Consider the following 18,569-nt stretch of genomic DNA (forward strand, 5'->3'; position numbering starts at 1 on the left):
AGCAAGAGTGAGTGAGCTGGTTTGAATGAGTGAGGGGAAACTCAAGTGAAAAGTTTTGTGAAAATACTAAAGGGGTTTTCTGAAAGTGAAAGATCAAGGGGTTGGCCTCGGGCCTTTTTACTTTAATTGGACCCAATGCATGAAATAAAAGTGGACCTCACAGAAAAGTTCATGCTAGACATTTATCATTCACCATCACATGAAAAATAAACAATCATGGGATCAAACTAAATCCATGATCAAATAATAATTCTGAAGGTAAAATAATATATCATTTAAAAATTTCTCTATTTACCATATCCTATTGTAATTATAATTTTGGATTGTATAATTCGTAATGAAAATTTATATTACGGATTATACAATCTGTAATGTAAAATTACATTCCAAATTGTAATTTTGTATTACAAATTTTACAATTCATAATGTAACTTTACATTTTGGATTGTACAATCCAAAATGTACACGAATTGTAGAATCCAAAATTTACATTTCAAAGTCTTTTATCTTTTCCTTACACTTTATATATATATAGTGATATTTCCATTTGTTTTAGTGAACACTTGTGAGTGAATGTGTTTAAGGGTGTAGGTAAAAGTAGATGGGTGAAGGTGGAAGTGGTGATGGAAGAAGAAGATGGAGATGGAATGAAAGATAGGGTGAAGTTGGAGTTGGAAAAAGAAGATATCATATAGTGGAGGTGGAGGTGGGGGAAAATATGAAGGTGTTGTGGGAGAGGACGGAAGGGAAGAAGAGGAAGACAAATTTGATGTTACCTTGATTACGAGGGTGCAGTAAGAAAACATGGGAATACAGGAAAGATTTGCCTTCTAAAAATAGTACCAGCAGTCGAATTCGAACCATCTTTTGTAGCACTATCTCATTAGGATTAAAAGGAAAGGGTATAAAATCGAGTGGGAATATTAAAAATCCTTAATATCTTAACATAAATATGTTATTATATATAAAATTAGACGGAGAAAAACCAACCACGTTACAAATTTTGAGATGGATCGAATAACAAATAACAAATTAAAAAAAATTTAAAGTCTTACATAATTTTTCATTTTCCATATTATTCAAACTGTACCGATAAACACCTTATTATAAGAAATAATTTAATTCATTTTGTTTTTATTATTAAGCACCTTATTACGCATGTGCTTTCTTTTAAACAATTAATTTAATTTAATGCTGTTTGGAGAGATTATAATATTAATTAATTAAATTATTATAAGATAATTAACAACCTTATCACATACATGCATATATATATATATATATATATATATATATTATGATATAATAATAGTATAATTTCACATTGTTTATATGCATTATTTATTATTTATTTAACGACCCTCTTTTTGGATTTTATAAGTTGAATGAATAAAGTGCTAGAAAAGACTGTTAGTTATACATTTTTCCTATTATATTTGTTTAGCTAAGTTATTTCGTTTCGGATACTTTAATTGTAGTTAATATGTTGAACTTTGAGAAAATCGAATAATAATTCATAAAAATTCAAACTAGTTGGATAAGGAGAAATAGAAAAAAAATTATATAAGTGTTATAAAAGTTGCTAGCGTGCAAAGTACCCTATTTAGATGATATTAAGAAATGGTGAACATTTATTTTCAATATTTTTATAGGTCCTTGAATTTTTTTTCCTAGTTCTCCCATTAAATCTCTTTACTAAAGGTGAGAATTCTTTTTTTTTAGTTCTCCCATACAATTGTCACATAGAGTCAGTTTCAGATTTTTCAGGTAGCTACTATACAATTGTGGCTGTGGCATAGCTGCTTCAAAGCTTAGTTCTTAGAGAACTAAAATCTGAATGAATGGCATGCGCTTTTATTTGTTCCGCACAACATCCAAGATTGTAGAACTTGCTCGTTCGGGTAAAATCGGCCGTGCTCGCAAACTGTTCGATGAAATACCTCACAAAGACTTGGTTGCATGGAATGCCATGCTAACCGCCTATTCCAACTTAGGACTTTACCAGCAGAGTCTTAGTCTCTTCGGTAGCATGAGAGTCTCCCATTTGAAACTCGACAACTTCACCTTCTCTGCAGCCTTAAACGCATGCGCTGGTGCATCCCATCTTCGTTTTGGAGCAACACTACATGCTTTGGTAATTGTATCAGGCTACCTGTCTTGTCTTCCTGTGGCTAACTCGCTCATTGACATGTATGGCAAGTGTCTGCGTCCTGATGATGCAAGAAAAGTGCATGATGAGATGAGTGATAGTAATGAAGTGACATTGTGTTCACTTCTGTTTGCTTATGCCAACTCTTATCAGTTTGGCACGGCTACTGAACTGTTTCGCAGCATGCCTGAAAGGGTTGTGATTGCTTGGAATATAATGATTGCGGGTCATGCTCGTTGCGGTGAAGTTGAAGCGTGCTTGCATTTGTTTAAAGAGATGTGTGGGAGTTTGTGTCAGCCAGATCAGTGGACTTTCAGTGCTCTCGTGAACGCTTGTGCTGAGTCAATGGAGATGTTATACGGATGCATGGTGCATGGTTTTGTGATAAAATCTGGTTGGAGCTCTGCCATGGAGGTAAAGAACTCGATTTTAAGCTTTTATGCCAAATTAGAATGTCATGATGATGCCATTAGGGTGTTTAACTCCTTTGGATGTTTTAATCAAGTGTCTTGGAATGCCATCATTGACGCTCATATGAAATCAGGGGATACCCATAACGCTTTTCTTGCTTTCCAGCAAGCTCCTGAGAAAAATATTGTTTCTTGGACTTCTATGATTGCAGGGTATACGAGAAATGGGAATGGAGAGCTAGCTTTAAGTATGTTTTTAGACATGACACAAAACTCTGTCCAGCTTGATGATCTAGTAGCTGGAGCAGTCCTTCATGCCTGTGCCAGCTTAGCGATACTGGTTCATGGAAGAATGATCCATGGCTGCATCATTCGTCATGGTTTAGACAAGTATTTATATGTTGGGAATAGCTTGGTTAATATGTATGCAAAATGTGGGGACATAGAAGGTTCACGGCTTTCATTTCACGCCCTTCTTGAGAAGGACTTGGTTTCTTGGAATTCAATGTTATTTGCATTTGGACTGCATGGGAAGGCCAATGAGGCTATAGGTTTGTACAGAGAAATGGTGGCATCTGGTGTGAAACCTGATGAAGTAACTTTCACAGGGCTGTTAATGACTTGCAGCCATTTGGGGCTTATAAACGAGGGTTTTGAGTTGTTTCAATCCATGAGTTTGGAATTTGGACTTTCCCATGGAATGGACCATGTGGCATGCATGTTGGATATGCTTGGTCGCGGTGGATACGTGGCAGAAGCAAGAAGTTTAGCTAAGAAGTATTCAAAGAGCAGCAAAAGTAGGAGCAATTCATGGGAGGTTCTACTAGGAGCATGTTATGCACATGGAGATTTAGGAACCGGAAGCCGAGTGGGAGAATATCTAAAGAACTTGGAGCCTGAAAAGGAGATTGGTTATGTGTTGTTGTCAAATTTGTATAGTGCAAGTGGGCAGTGGAAGAATGCAGAGATAGTTCGGAAGGCAATGGTTGATCAGGGGGTAAAGAAAGTGGTTGGTAGTAGTTGGATTGAGATAAGAAACGAAATGACCTCTTTTGTATCTGGAAACAATGCGTATCCTTTCATGGCTGAGATATCTAAGGTACTTCACTTTCTTCAATTGGAAATGAGACATGCATCATGACCTATTCATTTTGGTATTGGAGAACCTTCATAAACTAGTTAAAATATTTTCATATACAATTTTTATTGTCAACTTTGGTGACACCTGAGATTAGTTTGTAAGTTTTTTCAAATTATAAAGCACGACCCGCCCTGACTTTGCCTTTGGCAACGAATGAAAGCACCTGATTCAATATTAACAGCACACTTTTTAACACGTTTTTAAATGGGTGAATTATATTTTGAGAATTAAATTTGGATAACATTCTCTTATAACCTATTCTCTTATAACCTAATGTGATATTTTTTAAGAAGTTTTGAAATATAAAGAAATAAAAAAAATGAGAAATTATTTAAAAAATGATATCTCAATGATAAAATAAAATTGTTAAAATTTAATTATTAAAAAATTATTTATTTTAATTATTGGCTAAAGTATATTGCCTCTATATTTCTAGTTGATTTCAACAAATAGTAGTGAGTGTTATAAACACCTTGTGTTTGTCAGTCAACTATAGGTATACTCAAAAATCAAGATTTAAAAAATATAAAAAAATTTGTTGTTAAAAGTTCACTTAAAAACTCTTTATTTTTATAATTCTATGTTTTAAAAAGTTAAATAAAAAATAATCAACGTCATTTAAATAAAAATAAGATGGCATTATAGAATTTTAATATCAGGAAAAGAATTGACCATTAAATTCTTTATTATAGAATAACACTGAGGAAGGATGCCTTTTTATTGTAAGTGTCCATAAAAGGAACGAGATATGTACTCCTCGTTAGATTTGGTTCCTAAAGTGCTTGCTTAAAAACAATTCTCAAAAGACAATGGAACAAAAAATCTAAACATGAAAAAGGCTAAATAGAACAATTGATTCACCTTCTCTGAAATCAAAATATCAAAATTATTGATTTTGCTAAATAAATTTTCTTTATTTATCAAAATAAATAAAGAAACAAACAGCGGTTAAAAGACACAATTTTTTTCAGTAATAAATTTCAGGGGAAAATTAATATTTATTAATAAATATTAAAATAGAGTACTAAATAACGGTCGCATAAATGTCAGGTAATTGTAGAACAAGTAAAAAACTGCAAATAGTTGAAATTTCATAAAAATTACACTATATATAATATTAAAATGTTGAAATAGAGAGTATATCAAGGATTTGAGTAAACTTAGTCCATATTTAATGAGCTGCAGTTGAAAAATAAAATAAAATAATCTTAAAAAATAATTCTTAAAATGGAATGAAACTATGAACAAACATAAAAGTGATGCTAAATATTCTACCTTATATAATAAGCTAAAAGTTTACAAAATTAAACTCTCAAAATGGTACTAAGACATTCTCATCTGAAAAAATATTAAAAATAAACATAAATAATCAAATGTGCCTTAAAAATTATTTAATTTAATAAAATTTAGATTTTCATTTTCTAAAATGCAATACATCATATAAAAAATAGAGAAAAATGTACAGTAAAGGTTGTAATAAAATAAAAATTACATTGGGGATCTAAATAAATGCATTGGATAGAGGATGAGACGAACAATTGAGAGAGAAAAATATTTTTTTTATTAAGTTACTTAATAAACTAACACTACATTCACAATTTTCTTTGGTTAAAATTTGTGAGAAACACTTAAGATTTGTGGGTTTCACCAATTTTTCTCGATAACAAATCCATGAATAATATACTTGTAGTAAATGTGTTTTTCATGAATACTTTTTGTGAGTAATTCCCAACCTGGTACAGAAAATGTTTCCAAGAATATTTCTTACAAAGTTTGTCTATTTATACCCACGTCCAACATGGTATACATTCTCTAGTATCGATAAAAAGATGGTTTGGACCAATGAGTTTCATTATCATATAATAATCTTTAGAAAAAAACCATCATCATTCATATATTAAATTCATTCATATATTTAAATATAATATGTATTAAATTTTTTTGTCTCATCTGTACTCAGATCCGATATTGTTTAATTAATTTTATAAAATAATAAAAATTACTGTAAAAGAAACATAATATTATCAAATATTTAATATTAAAATAAGAGTATTATTGTTTTTTCAATATCAAATATTTAGAAAAATTATAATTATATACATTTCAAATTGAAATGCCAAATAAAATTTTATAAGTGTCAAAATATTTATTAAATTTTCAAACGTTAATGTTACATAATTGATAAAATTTAAAAATATTTAAAAATATATATAAAACAAAAACAAATATTTAAATTAATTTTTTGAAACGTATGTCTCCTTCAATTTTTTTAATTCTAATCAAATCTTTCTTTTTTTACACTAATAAAAATTATTAATACATCAGTTGATAAAAAGCATGCAAAAAATAAAGATTAAATTAATAATTAAAATTTAATATACATCTTTCATCTTTTGAACTACAATATATGTTTAATAGTGATAAAAGATATTTATAACAATTACATTAAATTATTGTATTATAGTAAATAAAATTTATTTATAAAAGTATAGTGATAAAATTACAAGTATCATAATGAGTTAAAAAATAAAAATAATTATATAAAAAATATCAAAATAGTATTTCACATAATAAAAGTGAACAACAAATAAAAATATTAAAAAAATATCAAATGAAAAACAAATGTGTTGCTAAAGGTATAATAAGATGAAAAAGACCTTAAAAATATAAGAAAACTTTTCAAATACAAACTTGGTCAAACAATAGAGAGATGATGAAACATATTTTAGCTAAACAAAAAACTCTTCAAATGAAACAAATATTAGTAATAATAATAATAATAAAGTAAAACAAATATAAGTTTTTTATATTATCTAGGAAAATGAAAATGAAATGTTTATGTTGTTAAACATTTTCATGTGAAAATAAGTTGTACAATAAATAAAAAAAAGTAAAAATACTAAATTATGATAAATAAAAAATATTTAATTGATATATATAATTTGAACATAATTGCACAAAGATTGTGATAAGAGAAAAAATGTTTTAGAGATGTGAATGAATTTCATCACAAACCAAACATTTAAAAGAAATAAAACAAATTGATATATATATATATATATATATATATATATATATATGATTAGTTAATATATTATAAATATTTTAATAATTTAAACGAAAATAGCGATAGAATATGGATAGGTATTATGACGGATATACAAATAGAGACGGATAAATATGTGCATTCCCATGTACCCAATTAGTATAGAAGTTTTTTGTTAAAACAAATGAGTTTGGACAATACACATATTATAATATTATAATAGAATATATTTCTGTTTTGATTCTTCTCCCTCTGTTATAATAGAATGAGATTTTGTCTTGCTAGCTGTAATATTTTGCTTTTTGACCTAGACAACTGTTAAACAATGATAACTATTATAAATGCTGTTCCCTTTTTGTTTCTTACATTCAATGCATTCAATATAATGAAGACATCTTTTAATATTTTAATCTAACAACACACAATGATGAATTTATTTGTCATCATTATTCTTTAAACCACCACACATTTTCTTTCCACAAATCAAGGCAATTTCTGTTTATAAAATATTAAACAAATCACAATTTCTTAAATTAGGTATGATATCAAGACTAGAACGCTATACTATAATAGGTCCTAATCTCATGCATATTTAAAATGTTCATTCACATATTTACGTTTGATTAATACTATATATTTATTCAAATTTAAACCAGTTCAAACAAAACAAATTTATGTATGTCCTAACATTATTAAAGTTATGTGGGGCATTTCATGATATTGTAGTCGAATTACTTCCCATTATTACAACATATATACTATAATTATAAGTTATGACCAAAATGTTTAAAAGAATAACTTTAAACTTAGCTTCATTTGATGTTTTTTCCTTCTGTCTTTTGACCAAATTAGGCAAATGTAACAACATAGTGCAAATCAGTACAATCAAGTAACATTCTGCTTGAGTAAACATTTATCCTTTTGAAGAATTGCAGACCTTCAAAATGGACGAACTATACTTTAATAGTGCAACATAAAAAGTTTTAAAGTCTAGATAAATTTACATTAAACAATTAAGAGAAGTTATATAACAAATATATAAGTCCCACTCCGGAAAGGGAGGTTGGACTATGTTGGATTTTTCCATTAGCTCCCCTTCATAAATGTTTGTCACAATTTGTAGCCAAAATCATGTATCTTCACAATGTTAATCAAAACTATGTGAATCTATAAAATCCAGAATTATCAATATAAGTTATTAACTTTAAAATCATGATTGAGTTTCTTTAATGATTTCATTCTTTTTTTCTTATGTCTATAAATAGTACGTACTCATAGACAATGAATCATCCCATTCTTTAACTTATTTAATTAAAAATTTGAAAGTTAATATTTTATAATAAATAAGTAGATATTTATTTCTAATATACCATTTATATTAGGAAATAAAATAATAACAAAATATCTTATTAATAAAGATAATGAAATTAAAAGATGAATAAAGTTTAACAATGAAAAAGAAGAAAGTATTGATTCTGAAGATATTGTTGAAAAATATTGAAAGATTATTTTTTATTTTTAATTATAATAAAGATTAGAAGCTGTGATTTTATGTAGGAAAATGTATTTTAAAATTTTAAAACACGTTATTTTTGTGACAAATTTTAATTGTGTTTACCTTTCAATTATTAATGGAATCAAGAAGGACTATCTTTTATTTGAAAAAAAAAATAATTAAAATTTTAAAAAATGTACGAGACCTGAAATGACCATTTTATATTTTAAGTCGTATAAATCAATTTCACCTAAAATTACAGAAATATCTAGCTTTAAAAAAATAAATTTCAAACTTAAAAAAACTATTTTTTAGCTGGATCGGGTTAGAAAATGTTGGGTTGGACTTGAAAAATCGAAATTGAAGGCCCACAACATTGTGATTATTTACGAGGGTGCCCATGTCTCCCTGATTTTCTCTGTCACTTTCAGAAGTGAGAAGTCATCGCCCTTTCGTTTCCTTTCCCTTCCTCCGAAGGTCCGTTCAACTCCATTGCCTAACCTTTTGCAATCCCTTTTTTATTTTTTCCCTTTGTTTTTCAGTTAATGCTTTAAGGTATTTTATTTTGCATTCATTTCATTGTCCCCTTTGTAATTATGTTAATGCATGTTCAAATTGTTAAGACCATTCCCTGACCTCAAGTTGAAAACTAATGTATTCGTTTAAGAGTAACGGTTGCTTCCATTTTTTCTTTTTAAATCATTTCTCTAAATCTTTTTCCTTCCATTTTTCCAAAATAGTTAGGGTTTTACCTATTATTTGAATATGTCATGGTTTTGGAGTTTATTGGTGAATGCTTTTCTTTCCTTGCATGTTTTGACTCCGTTGTGATGTTGAAGGGTCTTTACTCTTTTGATCGCCTTTTGATGTTGTTGTTGAATTCAGACATTTTAAACGGTGGTTTGGTTTTCTGCACGCCCTGATATTCTGTAGATATTATGCTTGTTTTGTGTCTGATTAAAGTTCACATACAGCATACAGACGTGATCATATACAGTTTGTGATGTTGGTTTTATTGTATTGTACTGCTCTTGTTCTAATGGAATCAACGATCCAAAACATATATAATATATACTTGCTACCTGCGTTGCTATTATTTTTATATATTTGTTTTGAACATCAATGATCCTACATTTCAAGAGTAATCTACATACTTCAGCATCAGTGATTTAGGCTAATTGTTGCAAGTTATTAAAACTATGCAGGGTGAATATGAATTTGGCATCTATTTATTGATTGGGGAACTGGTGGGATGTTGGAAGGTTTACTCACTCTCTGTGTTTTGATATTGGTCTAGCTGCTTCTAAAAGTTGGATTGGATATTCTTTTTTTGGCCATTTCGCTTGGCCCCAACACCCACTAAAAGGTTCTGGGATGTGGATTTTTGATGGACTGCAATAAAGAAGAGGCCTTAAGGGCCAAGGATATTGCTGAAAAGAAGATGGAAAACAGGGATTTTGCGGGGGCTCGTAAAATTGCTCTTAAGGCTCAGCAGCTGTACCCCGATCTGGAAAATATTGCTCAAATGCTTGTTGTTTGTGATGTGCACTGCTGTGCTGAGAAGAAATTGTATGGTAATGAAATAGATTGGTATGAAATTCTTCAGGTTGAACAGACAGCTGTTGATGCACTAATTAAGAAGCAATATAGAAAGTTCGCCCTCCAACTCCATCCTGACAAAAACAAGTTTGCTGGTGCTGAAGCTGCATTTAAGCTGATTGGGGAAGCTCAAAGAGTACTTCTGGACCGTGAAAAACGTAATGTTTTTGACATGAAGCGTAGAGTTCCGATGAACAAACCTGCTACATCACATTATAATACTACTGCGTGGAGGAATGCTAAGTCCAACTTTACAAGCTCAACTTCTCAGCAGCAGCAGCAGCAAAATGGTGCACGAGCTACATTTTGGACAGTCTGCCCATTTTGTTCTGTTAAGTATCAATATTACAAAGAAATTTTAGATAAATCTCTTCGCTGCCAACATTGTAAAAGGCCCTTTGTTGCATATGAAGTGGGAAAACGAGGTACACCATCTCCAGCAACTAATTCAACTCAGCAAGCTTCTGACCCGCAGAAAGGTGGTTTGAATCATGGTGCTTTCAAAGTAGGTGCTGAATCTCAAAGCAATTCACATGCTGAGAAGTCCAATATAAGGTCATCCCCGGCAACTAATTCAACCCAACAGAGAGGCGGTTTGAATCATGGTGCTTTTAAGGTAGGTGTTGGATCTCAAAGCAATTCACATGCTGAGAAGTCCAATATAGGGTCATCTGTTAAAATGGCACCTGCTAGTGTTTCTCGAAAGAGAAAAAGGAAGCAGGTGGCAGAATCCAGTGAAAGTTCTGATCCTTTGATCCACAGTGATTCTGAAGAAGATAGAGTTGCTGGAAAGGATGGTTATTCCAGTGTAGAAAACAATTCAACTACTAGAGAAGGGCATCTACGGAGATCTACCCGGAAAAGGCATCAGGTCTCCTACAAGGAGCATTTGAACAACATTGATGATGGTTTCTCTGAAAGATGCGGTGATGGTGACGGTCATGGTGAGAAAAGTAAAATGAATGACCATAATGGTTTAGCTGCTGCGCACAAAGAAGTAAATCAGAAACAGCATGCTGCTGCTCACAAAGAAGTAAATCAGAAACAGCATGCTACTGCTCCCAAAGAAGTAAATGCTGCTGCTCACAAAGAAGTAAATCAGAAAAAGCACCTGTATTCGGGAAGAAATGAGGAAACTAACACATTTAAGGGAAAAGATAAAGGAAAAGATGTGGTGGGAGGGGCAAAGCAGGTGGATGAAACCTCAGAGCATCCTCCAGGTTCAACCTCCAAAGTATCAAATCAACCAAATGTTTATGCCTTCCCTGATGCAGAGTTCAGTGATTTTGAGAAGGACAAGAGAAAAGAATGTTTTGCTGCTGGGCAGATTTGGGCTGTTTATGACACAGCAGAAGGTATGCCTAGGTTCTATGCTTTAATCAGGAAAGTTCTATCTCCTGGATTCAAACTGCAGTTAACATGGTTCGAACCACATCCGGGCTGGAAGGATGAAATCAACTGGGTGAACGAGGAATTGCCTGTTTCTTGTGGGAAATATAAACTTGGCGACACTGACGTCACGGAAGATCATCTGATGTTTTCTCATCTGGTTTTGTGTGAAAAAATTAGCCGTACTTCTTTTAAAGTGTATCCTAGAAAGGGAGAAACTTGGGCCCTTTTTAAAAATTGGGATATTAATTGGTACATAGATGCGAAATCTCACCAGCCGTATGAATATGAGTTTGTTGAAATCTTGACAGATTATGTTGAAGATGAGGGTGTATATGTTGTTTTCTTGACTAAGTTGAAAGGTTTTGTAAGTATCTTCCTTCAAAATATAAAGGAATCTAAAAGTTCATTTCAAATTCCACCACTGGAGTTATTTAGATTCTCTCACAGGGTTCCATCTTTCAAAATGACCGGTGTGGAAAGGGCTGGTGTACCCTCAGGATCTTATGAACTTGATCCCGGAGCTTTACCAGAACATTTTGCAGAGATGGTTGGTCATGGCTCATCTGTCTGTGAGAATACAGGCACTTCGGATAGATCAGAATCCCTGATGTCTGAGGGAGGTAGGTCCACTCCCGATGTTAATGGCAACACTGATTGTTGTGCTCCTCTGGCACCAGAAACAATTGAAATTCCAGATACCCATTTCTTTAATTTTGACGCTGGGAGATCCCTTGAGAAGTTTCAGATTGGTCAAATTTGGGCATTTTACAGTGACGAGGATGGATTGCCTAAATATTACGGTCGTATTAATAAGATTGTGACTAGTCCTGATCTTGAATTGCACGTTTCCTGGCTTACTTGCTACCGGCTACCAGAGAATGCCACTGAATGGGAGGACAAAGATATGGGTGTGCTTATTTCATGCGGTCGATATAAAGTTAAGAAAACAGATGAGTTTCTCAGTATTTTTAGTACCACCTCTTCCGTTTCACATCAAGTGCATGCTGAATCTGTTGGAAAGAGTACAAGATATGCGATCTTTCCGAGGAAAGGTGAAGTTTGGGCGTTATATAGAAAATGGACAAATAAAATGAAGTCTTCTGAGTTGAAAAATTGGGAGTATGACATAGTGGAAGTCATCGAAGAAACTGGTTTGTTCATTAATGTTTTAGTTCTGGAGTTTGTTAGTGGGTTTAGTTCCGTTTTCAAGGGCAAATCAAATGAAGGATCATCTGTCAAGCTGAGAATACCAAGAAAAGAGTTGCTTAGGTTCTCCCACCAAATCCCAGCTTTCAAACTGACAGAAGAGCATGGCCATCTGAGAGATTTCTGGGAACTTGATCCCGGTGCGCTACCAACACATTATTATGGCTCTAGATGAAAGATCGTGGGTGATTGAAAAAGTGGAAACTGTTTTCTTTTAATTAGATTAGATAAACCTAGTGCAGTAGGGTATGATATGACGCACCGTTAAGATGTGTGGTAACATTTTGTTATTGTTAGTGAGTTGTTAGTGGTAGGCTGCGAATGACTAACAAGTGAGGTTTACCAAAGAACTCAAAGAACTTACTTCATATCGGTGCACTCTCTTTTTCTTTACATGTAGAAGTCATGCCATCTTTTCTTCATCCCTAAGTTAGATGTCTTTTTAGCTGCAGAAGAATCACATTCTGCCTTGTATGTATGTCACTGAATTTCCTAAGGTACTATGGAGGAACTTACAGCCATGGGCATTGCAAATATAACACTTATCTCCTTCCCTGTCTTTCTGCGTTTCTCAACAAATGATTTTAAGTATATATAATGTACATGAGAAAGCAAATCAAATGCAGGAAATAGTCTTAACATTGTGAGACTTTGTCTCCGTCTTTGGATGATGCTCTACACAATGGATCTCTTCTCGGTTAGTGTATAATATATCTCTGGACATTCCTAAAGAGATATGCAGAACTGCCATTGCAAGTTGGTTCTTGCACAGTACTCTGTGCTTGAATTCAACATTTAGTGTTAGAGCACTTTAATTTTCACAATTCTATTTTGATTTGATCCCATCAGCCTGACAATTAATACAACATGCAACATCCACACTCTTTTAGCATTATTAACTTTAATTTATGAAAATAATATTATTCATTTCATTTGAAAGAAATTACACTTTCTAATCTACTCTTTTGAACACCTTATCTTTTATAACACTTTTTTTTTTATATTATTTTAGGTTAAATGAGTTTATGATATTTCTAAAATTGGTCCTTAATAGAATAGATATCTCCAGAGTCTTAATGTGTTTGAATCCAATATGTAAATAAATGTTATTTTGGTCCTGTTATCTACTCTTAGACTTTTGAATTACTATTAAATTAAATTAATATATTTATTAATATTAGGTATAACAACATTTCAAATTTGTTGGAGATAATTTCAGTAAATTTTGAAGATATAATAAACATATTTAAACCTATTTTATTTTGTTATCAGTGTGTTCAACCGTATCTTTAAAGTTTCCCCTGAAGTCCTTCTTGCATAATCTGCATGGACAAAGGACGGAAAATACCTAACTGGTCTACAAAATTCTTTAATTAATTTTTTATTTGTTTTAAGTAATTATAACTTATAATATAATATATTAATAATATTGTTTATAATTTATATTTCCTTATTGATTTATTTTATCCTCTCACGAATGTTGCATGCCCTTTAACAACAGTGCATCACGCCATGTTAGTTACAATCTACAACTATTTACTGTTTACTACAAACCACCCCCATGTGGGCATCAATACCAGATTAGCAAAAATAATGATTTTCTTTTGGAATAAGACTTATTCCCACTCCAATAAATCGAGGAATAAGCTCAAACAATTTTGGGTTAAATATATTTTTTATTTTTAAAAATTATGTTTTTTATATATTAAATTTAATATATTTTTTATTTTTATACTTTATAAAAATTATATAAAATGTTTTTTAAGTATATGAAGATTATATTATAGTTCATAATAAAACTCAGTTTATCGGATTAAAATATTTCACGCACTGTTTGATGAGAATTTTCGTTTAAAGATGCAATGTAACTTTTTAAGAATAGTTTGATATCGAAAAATATTTAATCTAATAAATATTATTTGTTATCTATAAATGATAAAACATAAACAACTTATTTAAATATGTGATAATATATTTAAATAATTTATTTTTTCGATAAAACACTTAAGTGAAGCAAATTAGTCTGTATTGTCATTTTTAAATTATGAGTGATAAAAATGGTTAGATATTACATGTCAATCCTATATTAATCTGGATGAATCAAATAATATTGAGTTTTTCAACCTATCTTGACTAACTTGCCTAAGCTGCCTACATTTTTCTTTAATTTTTATGTTTTATGTGTAAAATATTAAAATTTATAACTAAAAAAATCCATAATTTAAATTATTACCATATTCATATTATATTGTTTAATTAATGTAAGCATGTGGTAAAATAATAATATAAATCATAAACAATTACTAATTAAATTTTAATTATTATTTATAAAGAAATCATTTAATTCATAAATCTCTATATTTATATAACTAGAAACATTAATTAATTAGTTATACGAAAAATTAGTAAAAACTGACAAGTTGACTCGCAATTTAATTTTCTTCAAAGTTTGGTTAAGACTTCCCAGCTTGTATCGACTACACAAGCTGGTATGTTCCAATCCAATTTTTTTTACCACTCCTAATTGTTCTTAAAAACATGTTACATTAATTGATAAAATACTAATTATTAATGGTTGTTCATCTTTACCACCATTCACTGAGATGATTTTTTTTTTTTTTAATAATACAATTGGACAAGTTCTATTTAAAACCTTTGGTGATCGTGATAGAATCAGAAATAAAGTTTAAATATTACATATCTAAAAAACATGTTTGCAGAATCAGACATCTCAAGATAAAAAAATTAAGATTTTTTTTTTATCGGCCCAATTAAGACATTATGCATCCACAGATTGTAAGGATGATCTATATAGAGTGAAAAATATTCATGTTCAATTTTTATTATGTTAAAACTTAAAAGACTCGTGGAATCAGAGTCACGTTATAGATTATTATGTAACTTAAGAAAAACCGTGCAAGAAAAAAGGAATCTAGTCTCAATGGGACTTAATTTAGTATTGTACTGTAAACATTAACTATGTTTAGTAGAGGGCATTTGGTCTAGTGGTATGATTCTCGCTTTGGGTGCGAGAGGTCCCGAGTTCGATTCTCGGAATGCCCCATATGTTCTTTTTTTGTCTTATAACTTTTTATAAACTTGACAAGCTGAATAAACGTAAAAAGTCCAAACAAAATAGGGTTTCCATTTAAGGGTTGATTAAGAGTAACAAAAGAAGTAGAAATAAGAAAAGCTTAAAAAGCAACTAATGGGAAAAGACCTTATAAACGCGTTGAGGAACCTTCCGAAATATGCCCAACGTGAGATCCAAGTAAAGAGGGAGTTGAACCAACACAAAAAATGTTACCGGCAAACATGTGATACCATAGATGAGATAAACCGAAGATTTCATTCCTTCTTCAATGATAAAGTAGTGTCCTGCACAGAACGAAACCAATATTGATGTTATCGATGTCCACAGTGAAGTCATTCCCAGGAGAAGCTTCTTAGGCAAGTGCATCGCAACATCCTTTTCCTGGAACCGAGATGTCAGAATCGAAAGAAACAAAACAAGTGCTGTCACCGAGGAACACAGTGCCACAAGTGATGCCAAAGCAAACACTTTGAAACCAGGTTTTCCATTCAACACTGGCTCACCAGAGTCATCATTCGTACCCCCTGGTATTGCTGTTGAGGTTGTGAATGCCACTGTTGCAACTAGTGCTGCAACTAGTGTGCACGAGTCTGAGGTTTTCGACAGCCATTTCCTTCCCTCTTTCACAAGCATTTCGTGACTGTTGATGAAAACCTGTTTAGCCGTTTGCCCCTTGTTGTTGTAACGTGCGTAGAAATTTGGTGGCATAGAATTCTTAACAAGCTGAAATGCCACAAAAATCATGAGCAATGTTAACAAACCTATTACACACTCGTTAACATTCTAAAACTATGATGATTGAAACCAAGAACATGTACCTTGTACCACTTATACTCCCACTGCATCTGCATGGCAGCACCAGGGACACGCCAGGGTCTATGTTCCTTATACGTGGCAGCGAGGTGCAATGCGCTGTTACCTTGGTTGTCTATGTGACGAAATGCACTTTCCTTTACCAGATTCCTCTTTGTGAGCAGCTTGTAGACACGAGGTTGTCTGTTTTCTATGGCTAAAAGAACAACATTCTTGTTGTCGGAATCCACATCATGGATAGCCACAGGGAAGGTATCTAGAATCTTTTCCACCATTTCATTCACTCCCATCTTTGCAGCAATTAGAATTGGTGATACCCTTTTCCTTTTCTCAGCAATTCCTTTTTTCTTCTGATTATCTTTGTTTTCAATATCACTGTCACGCCCAAGAACAAAGGAACTGTTTTCAGTGCAGTCATACTTGTACATAGAAGCTCGCTCAATCAACTCATCCATCACTTTCTTAGCCCACATGTGTTTCTCCTTCCTTCGTTGGATTTTGTCTATCCAAGATGCTCCTGTTACACGTTTAATTAATTAGTTAGCAGATTACATATAAATGATATGTGGTGATGTACATGTGCATGTGCATGTACTTACCCACACCAAAAAGTATTAGAAAGGCCTTCATCAGAATGATTAGAAACCGGATGAACACTTCCCAATTTGGAGGAAATCGGTGTAGTTTCTTTTCTTTCTCTTTCTCTGCTCCTTCTTGCACTGTGCAGAACATAGAATGTGTAATGAATAATGCACTAACATCATGGTTTTACAAGGACAAATGATGGTTTTTACCGAATTTGGTGCTGGATGATCTTTGGAGATTCTCTTCATCATCACCATCATCAGTTCCAGCTTTACCATCCTTTGTGCCGATTGCTGTAACGTATGATCGAAGAGTTTCATATATAACTAAATGGGTAAAGCAAACTGAAAGTATGAAAAAGGGATAACGCACTTATAACTTTAACAGCATTCTTCAACAAATATAAGATGCCGAAGCATGTTTGGTAGTTCATTGGATAGTTCAAAATCTGTGTGCCTCCTTTATTACTACTTTGGTCATCTTCTGTCTCTTCCTTCAGCTCATCAACAAGCAAACCTGCAATAACCGTTTCTCAGAAGAGTGCCAGTTTGTCATTTAATTTTACCTTGTCATCTAATTAAAAGTCCCTTTATAAATAATTTTAAAAACAATTACTCTAAAAATTAAAAATCAAAGTATAAATATAAAGAAAATGTTGCTAAACTAGGAAATTGGTGTGAAGTTTCTTACAATTATAGATCATTCGATCCATGAACTCCATCCATGTGCTGCTTCTGAAACAATTAGGCTTCAGAGCAAGAATATGAAGAGGAGAATAGCCATCCTGGTTAACAGCATCAGCAAGATTTGGATACAATCGAATTATTTGAAGTGCCAAACCTACAAAATACATCAAACTGAATACATTAAATCTGAAACAATTTTAGCAGAAAATATATTGCACCATATATAGGACAGTGACACTAACCAAAGTATTCATTGGAGATGGTAGAGTGAAGAATTGTGTCCCCGTTGGTCTTAATACATGGCGAGTAATCATGTTTATTTTGTAGGTGAGCATGGAGACAGAAAAATGCATCTTTGGAACCATGAATTGCTGCCAAGAAAAGAGGGGTCTCACCTTCAAAATTTTGACAGAAAATGAGGTTGGGGTCTCTTTTGGCTATGGTGTTGCAAATGTCCACATTCCCAAGCTCTGCTGCCAGATGCAAAGGAGTGTTTCCCTTCGAGTTTGGTATGTTCAGGATAGCAAGAGAAACATTTTGGTTAATGTTCTCAAGAAGGGTCGTCAAAAAATTGGTTTGACCCACATACACAGCTATGTGCAACACAGTGTCTTCAGCTTTTGTGACTTTAGCTTCCAATGCTCTATGGTTGTTCTTGTACGCTTCCAACACTTCTCTCCATTGCCCCTTCATCGCATAATTAAACAAACTTTCAATCTCAACTATCTCCACCATTTTGATACAACATGAGCACTCTTGGTTTACGTGAAATTGTGTTATATACTACCACTTTTGTAGATTATTATGTTGCATGCATGTTAGAGTAAGCTGTTGGAGGAAGCAAAGAAATTATATGACAGATGAGACAAGTGGAATCCGAAAAGGAAATGAGAATGTGGAATGAACAAGTAAGTGGTGCAGGTAGATTATTAGTTTTATATTTTTCAGTACAT

At 32.1% G+C, this 18,569-nt stretch overlaps 3 protein-coding genes and 1 non-coding gene across 6 annotated transcripts; 3 read left to right on the forward strand and 1 right to left on the reverse strand.

The window, feature by feature from the left end:
• The first annotated feature begins 1,476 nt into the window (after positions 1-1,476).
• Positions 1,477-3,859, forward strand: LOC114177342 (Tetratricopeptide repeat (TPR)-like superfamily protein). The gene has a single exon (XM_028062640.2). The coding sequence runs from the start codon at positions 1,838-1,840 to the stop codon at positions 3,698-3,700; it is 1,863 nt and encodes a 620-aa protein (XP_027918441.2). The 5' UTR covers positions 1,477-1,837; the 3' UTR covers positions 3,701-3,859.
• A 4,761-nt stretch (positions 3,860-8,620) lies between these two features.
• On the forward strand, positions 8,621-12,997 carry LOC114177826 (uncharacterized). Of its 3 annotated transcripts, none has more exons than XM_028063393.2 (2): positions 8,621-8,718; positions 9,447-12,997. In XM_028063393.2, exon 2 carries the CDS (start codon positions 9,629-9,631, stop codon positions 12,611-12,613), a length of 2,985 nt encoding a protein of 994 aa, XP_027919194.2. In that variant the 5' UTR covers positions 8,621-8,718; positions 9,447-9,628; the 3' UTR covers positions 12,614-12,997. The 3 variants fall into 3 exon arrangements, with proteins under 3 accessions (XP_027919194.2, XP_027919196.2, XP_027919195.2); XM_028063395.2 differs by having other exon boundaries at positions 8,637-8,718; positions 9,539-12,997; XM_028063394.2 differs by lacking the exon at positions 8,621-8,718 and adding an exon at positions 8,773-8,796.
• Positions 12,998-15,429: 2,432 nt separating this feature from the next.
• Positions 15,430-15,501, forward strand: TRNAP-UGG (transfer RNA proline (anticodon UGG)). Its single transcript has one exon. It is a non-coding gene; the product is annotated as a tRNA-Pro (tRNA).
• A 62-nt stretch (positions 15,502-15,563) lies between these two features.
• Positions 15,564-18,569, reverse strand: LOC114177378 (uncharacterized). The gene is made up of 7 exons (XM_028062697.2): positions 17,859-18,569; positions 17,621-17,770; positions 17,303-17,446; positions 17,140-17,223; positions 16,945-17,064; positions 16,351-16,862; positions 15,564-16,255 (listed from the first exon to the last, which is right to left on the reverse strand). Exons 1-7 carry the CDS (start codon positions 18,349-18,351, stop codon positions 15,644-15,646), a joined length of 2,115 nt encoding a protein of 704 aa, XP_027918498.1. The 5' UTR covers positions 18,352-18,569; the 3' UTR covers positions 15,564-15,643.

This window comes from Vigna unguiculata, chromosome 3 (genome assembly GCF_037176805.1).
Source record: "Vigna unguiculata cultivar grain cowpea cultivar isolate G323 ecotype 2 chromosome 3, ASM3717680v1, whole genome shotgun sequence".
Lineage (NCBI taxonomy): Eukaryota > Viridiplantae > Streptophyta > Magnoliopsida > Fabales > Fabaceae > Vigna > Vigna unguiculata.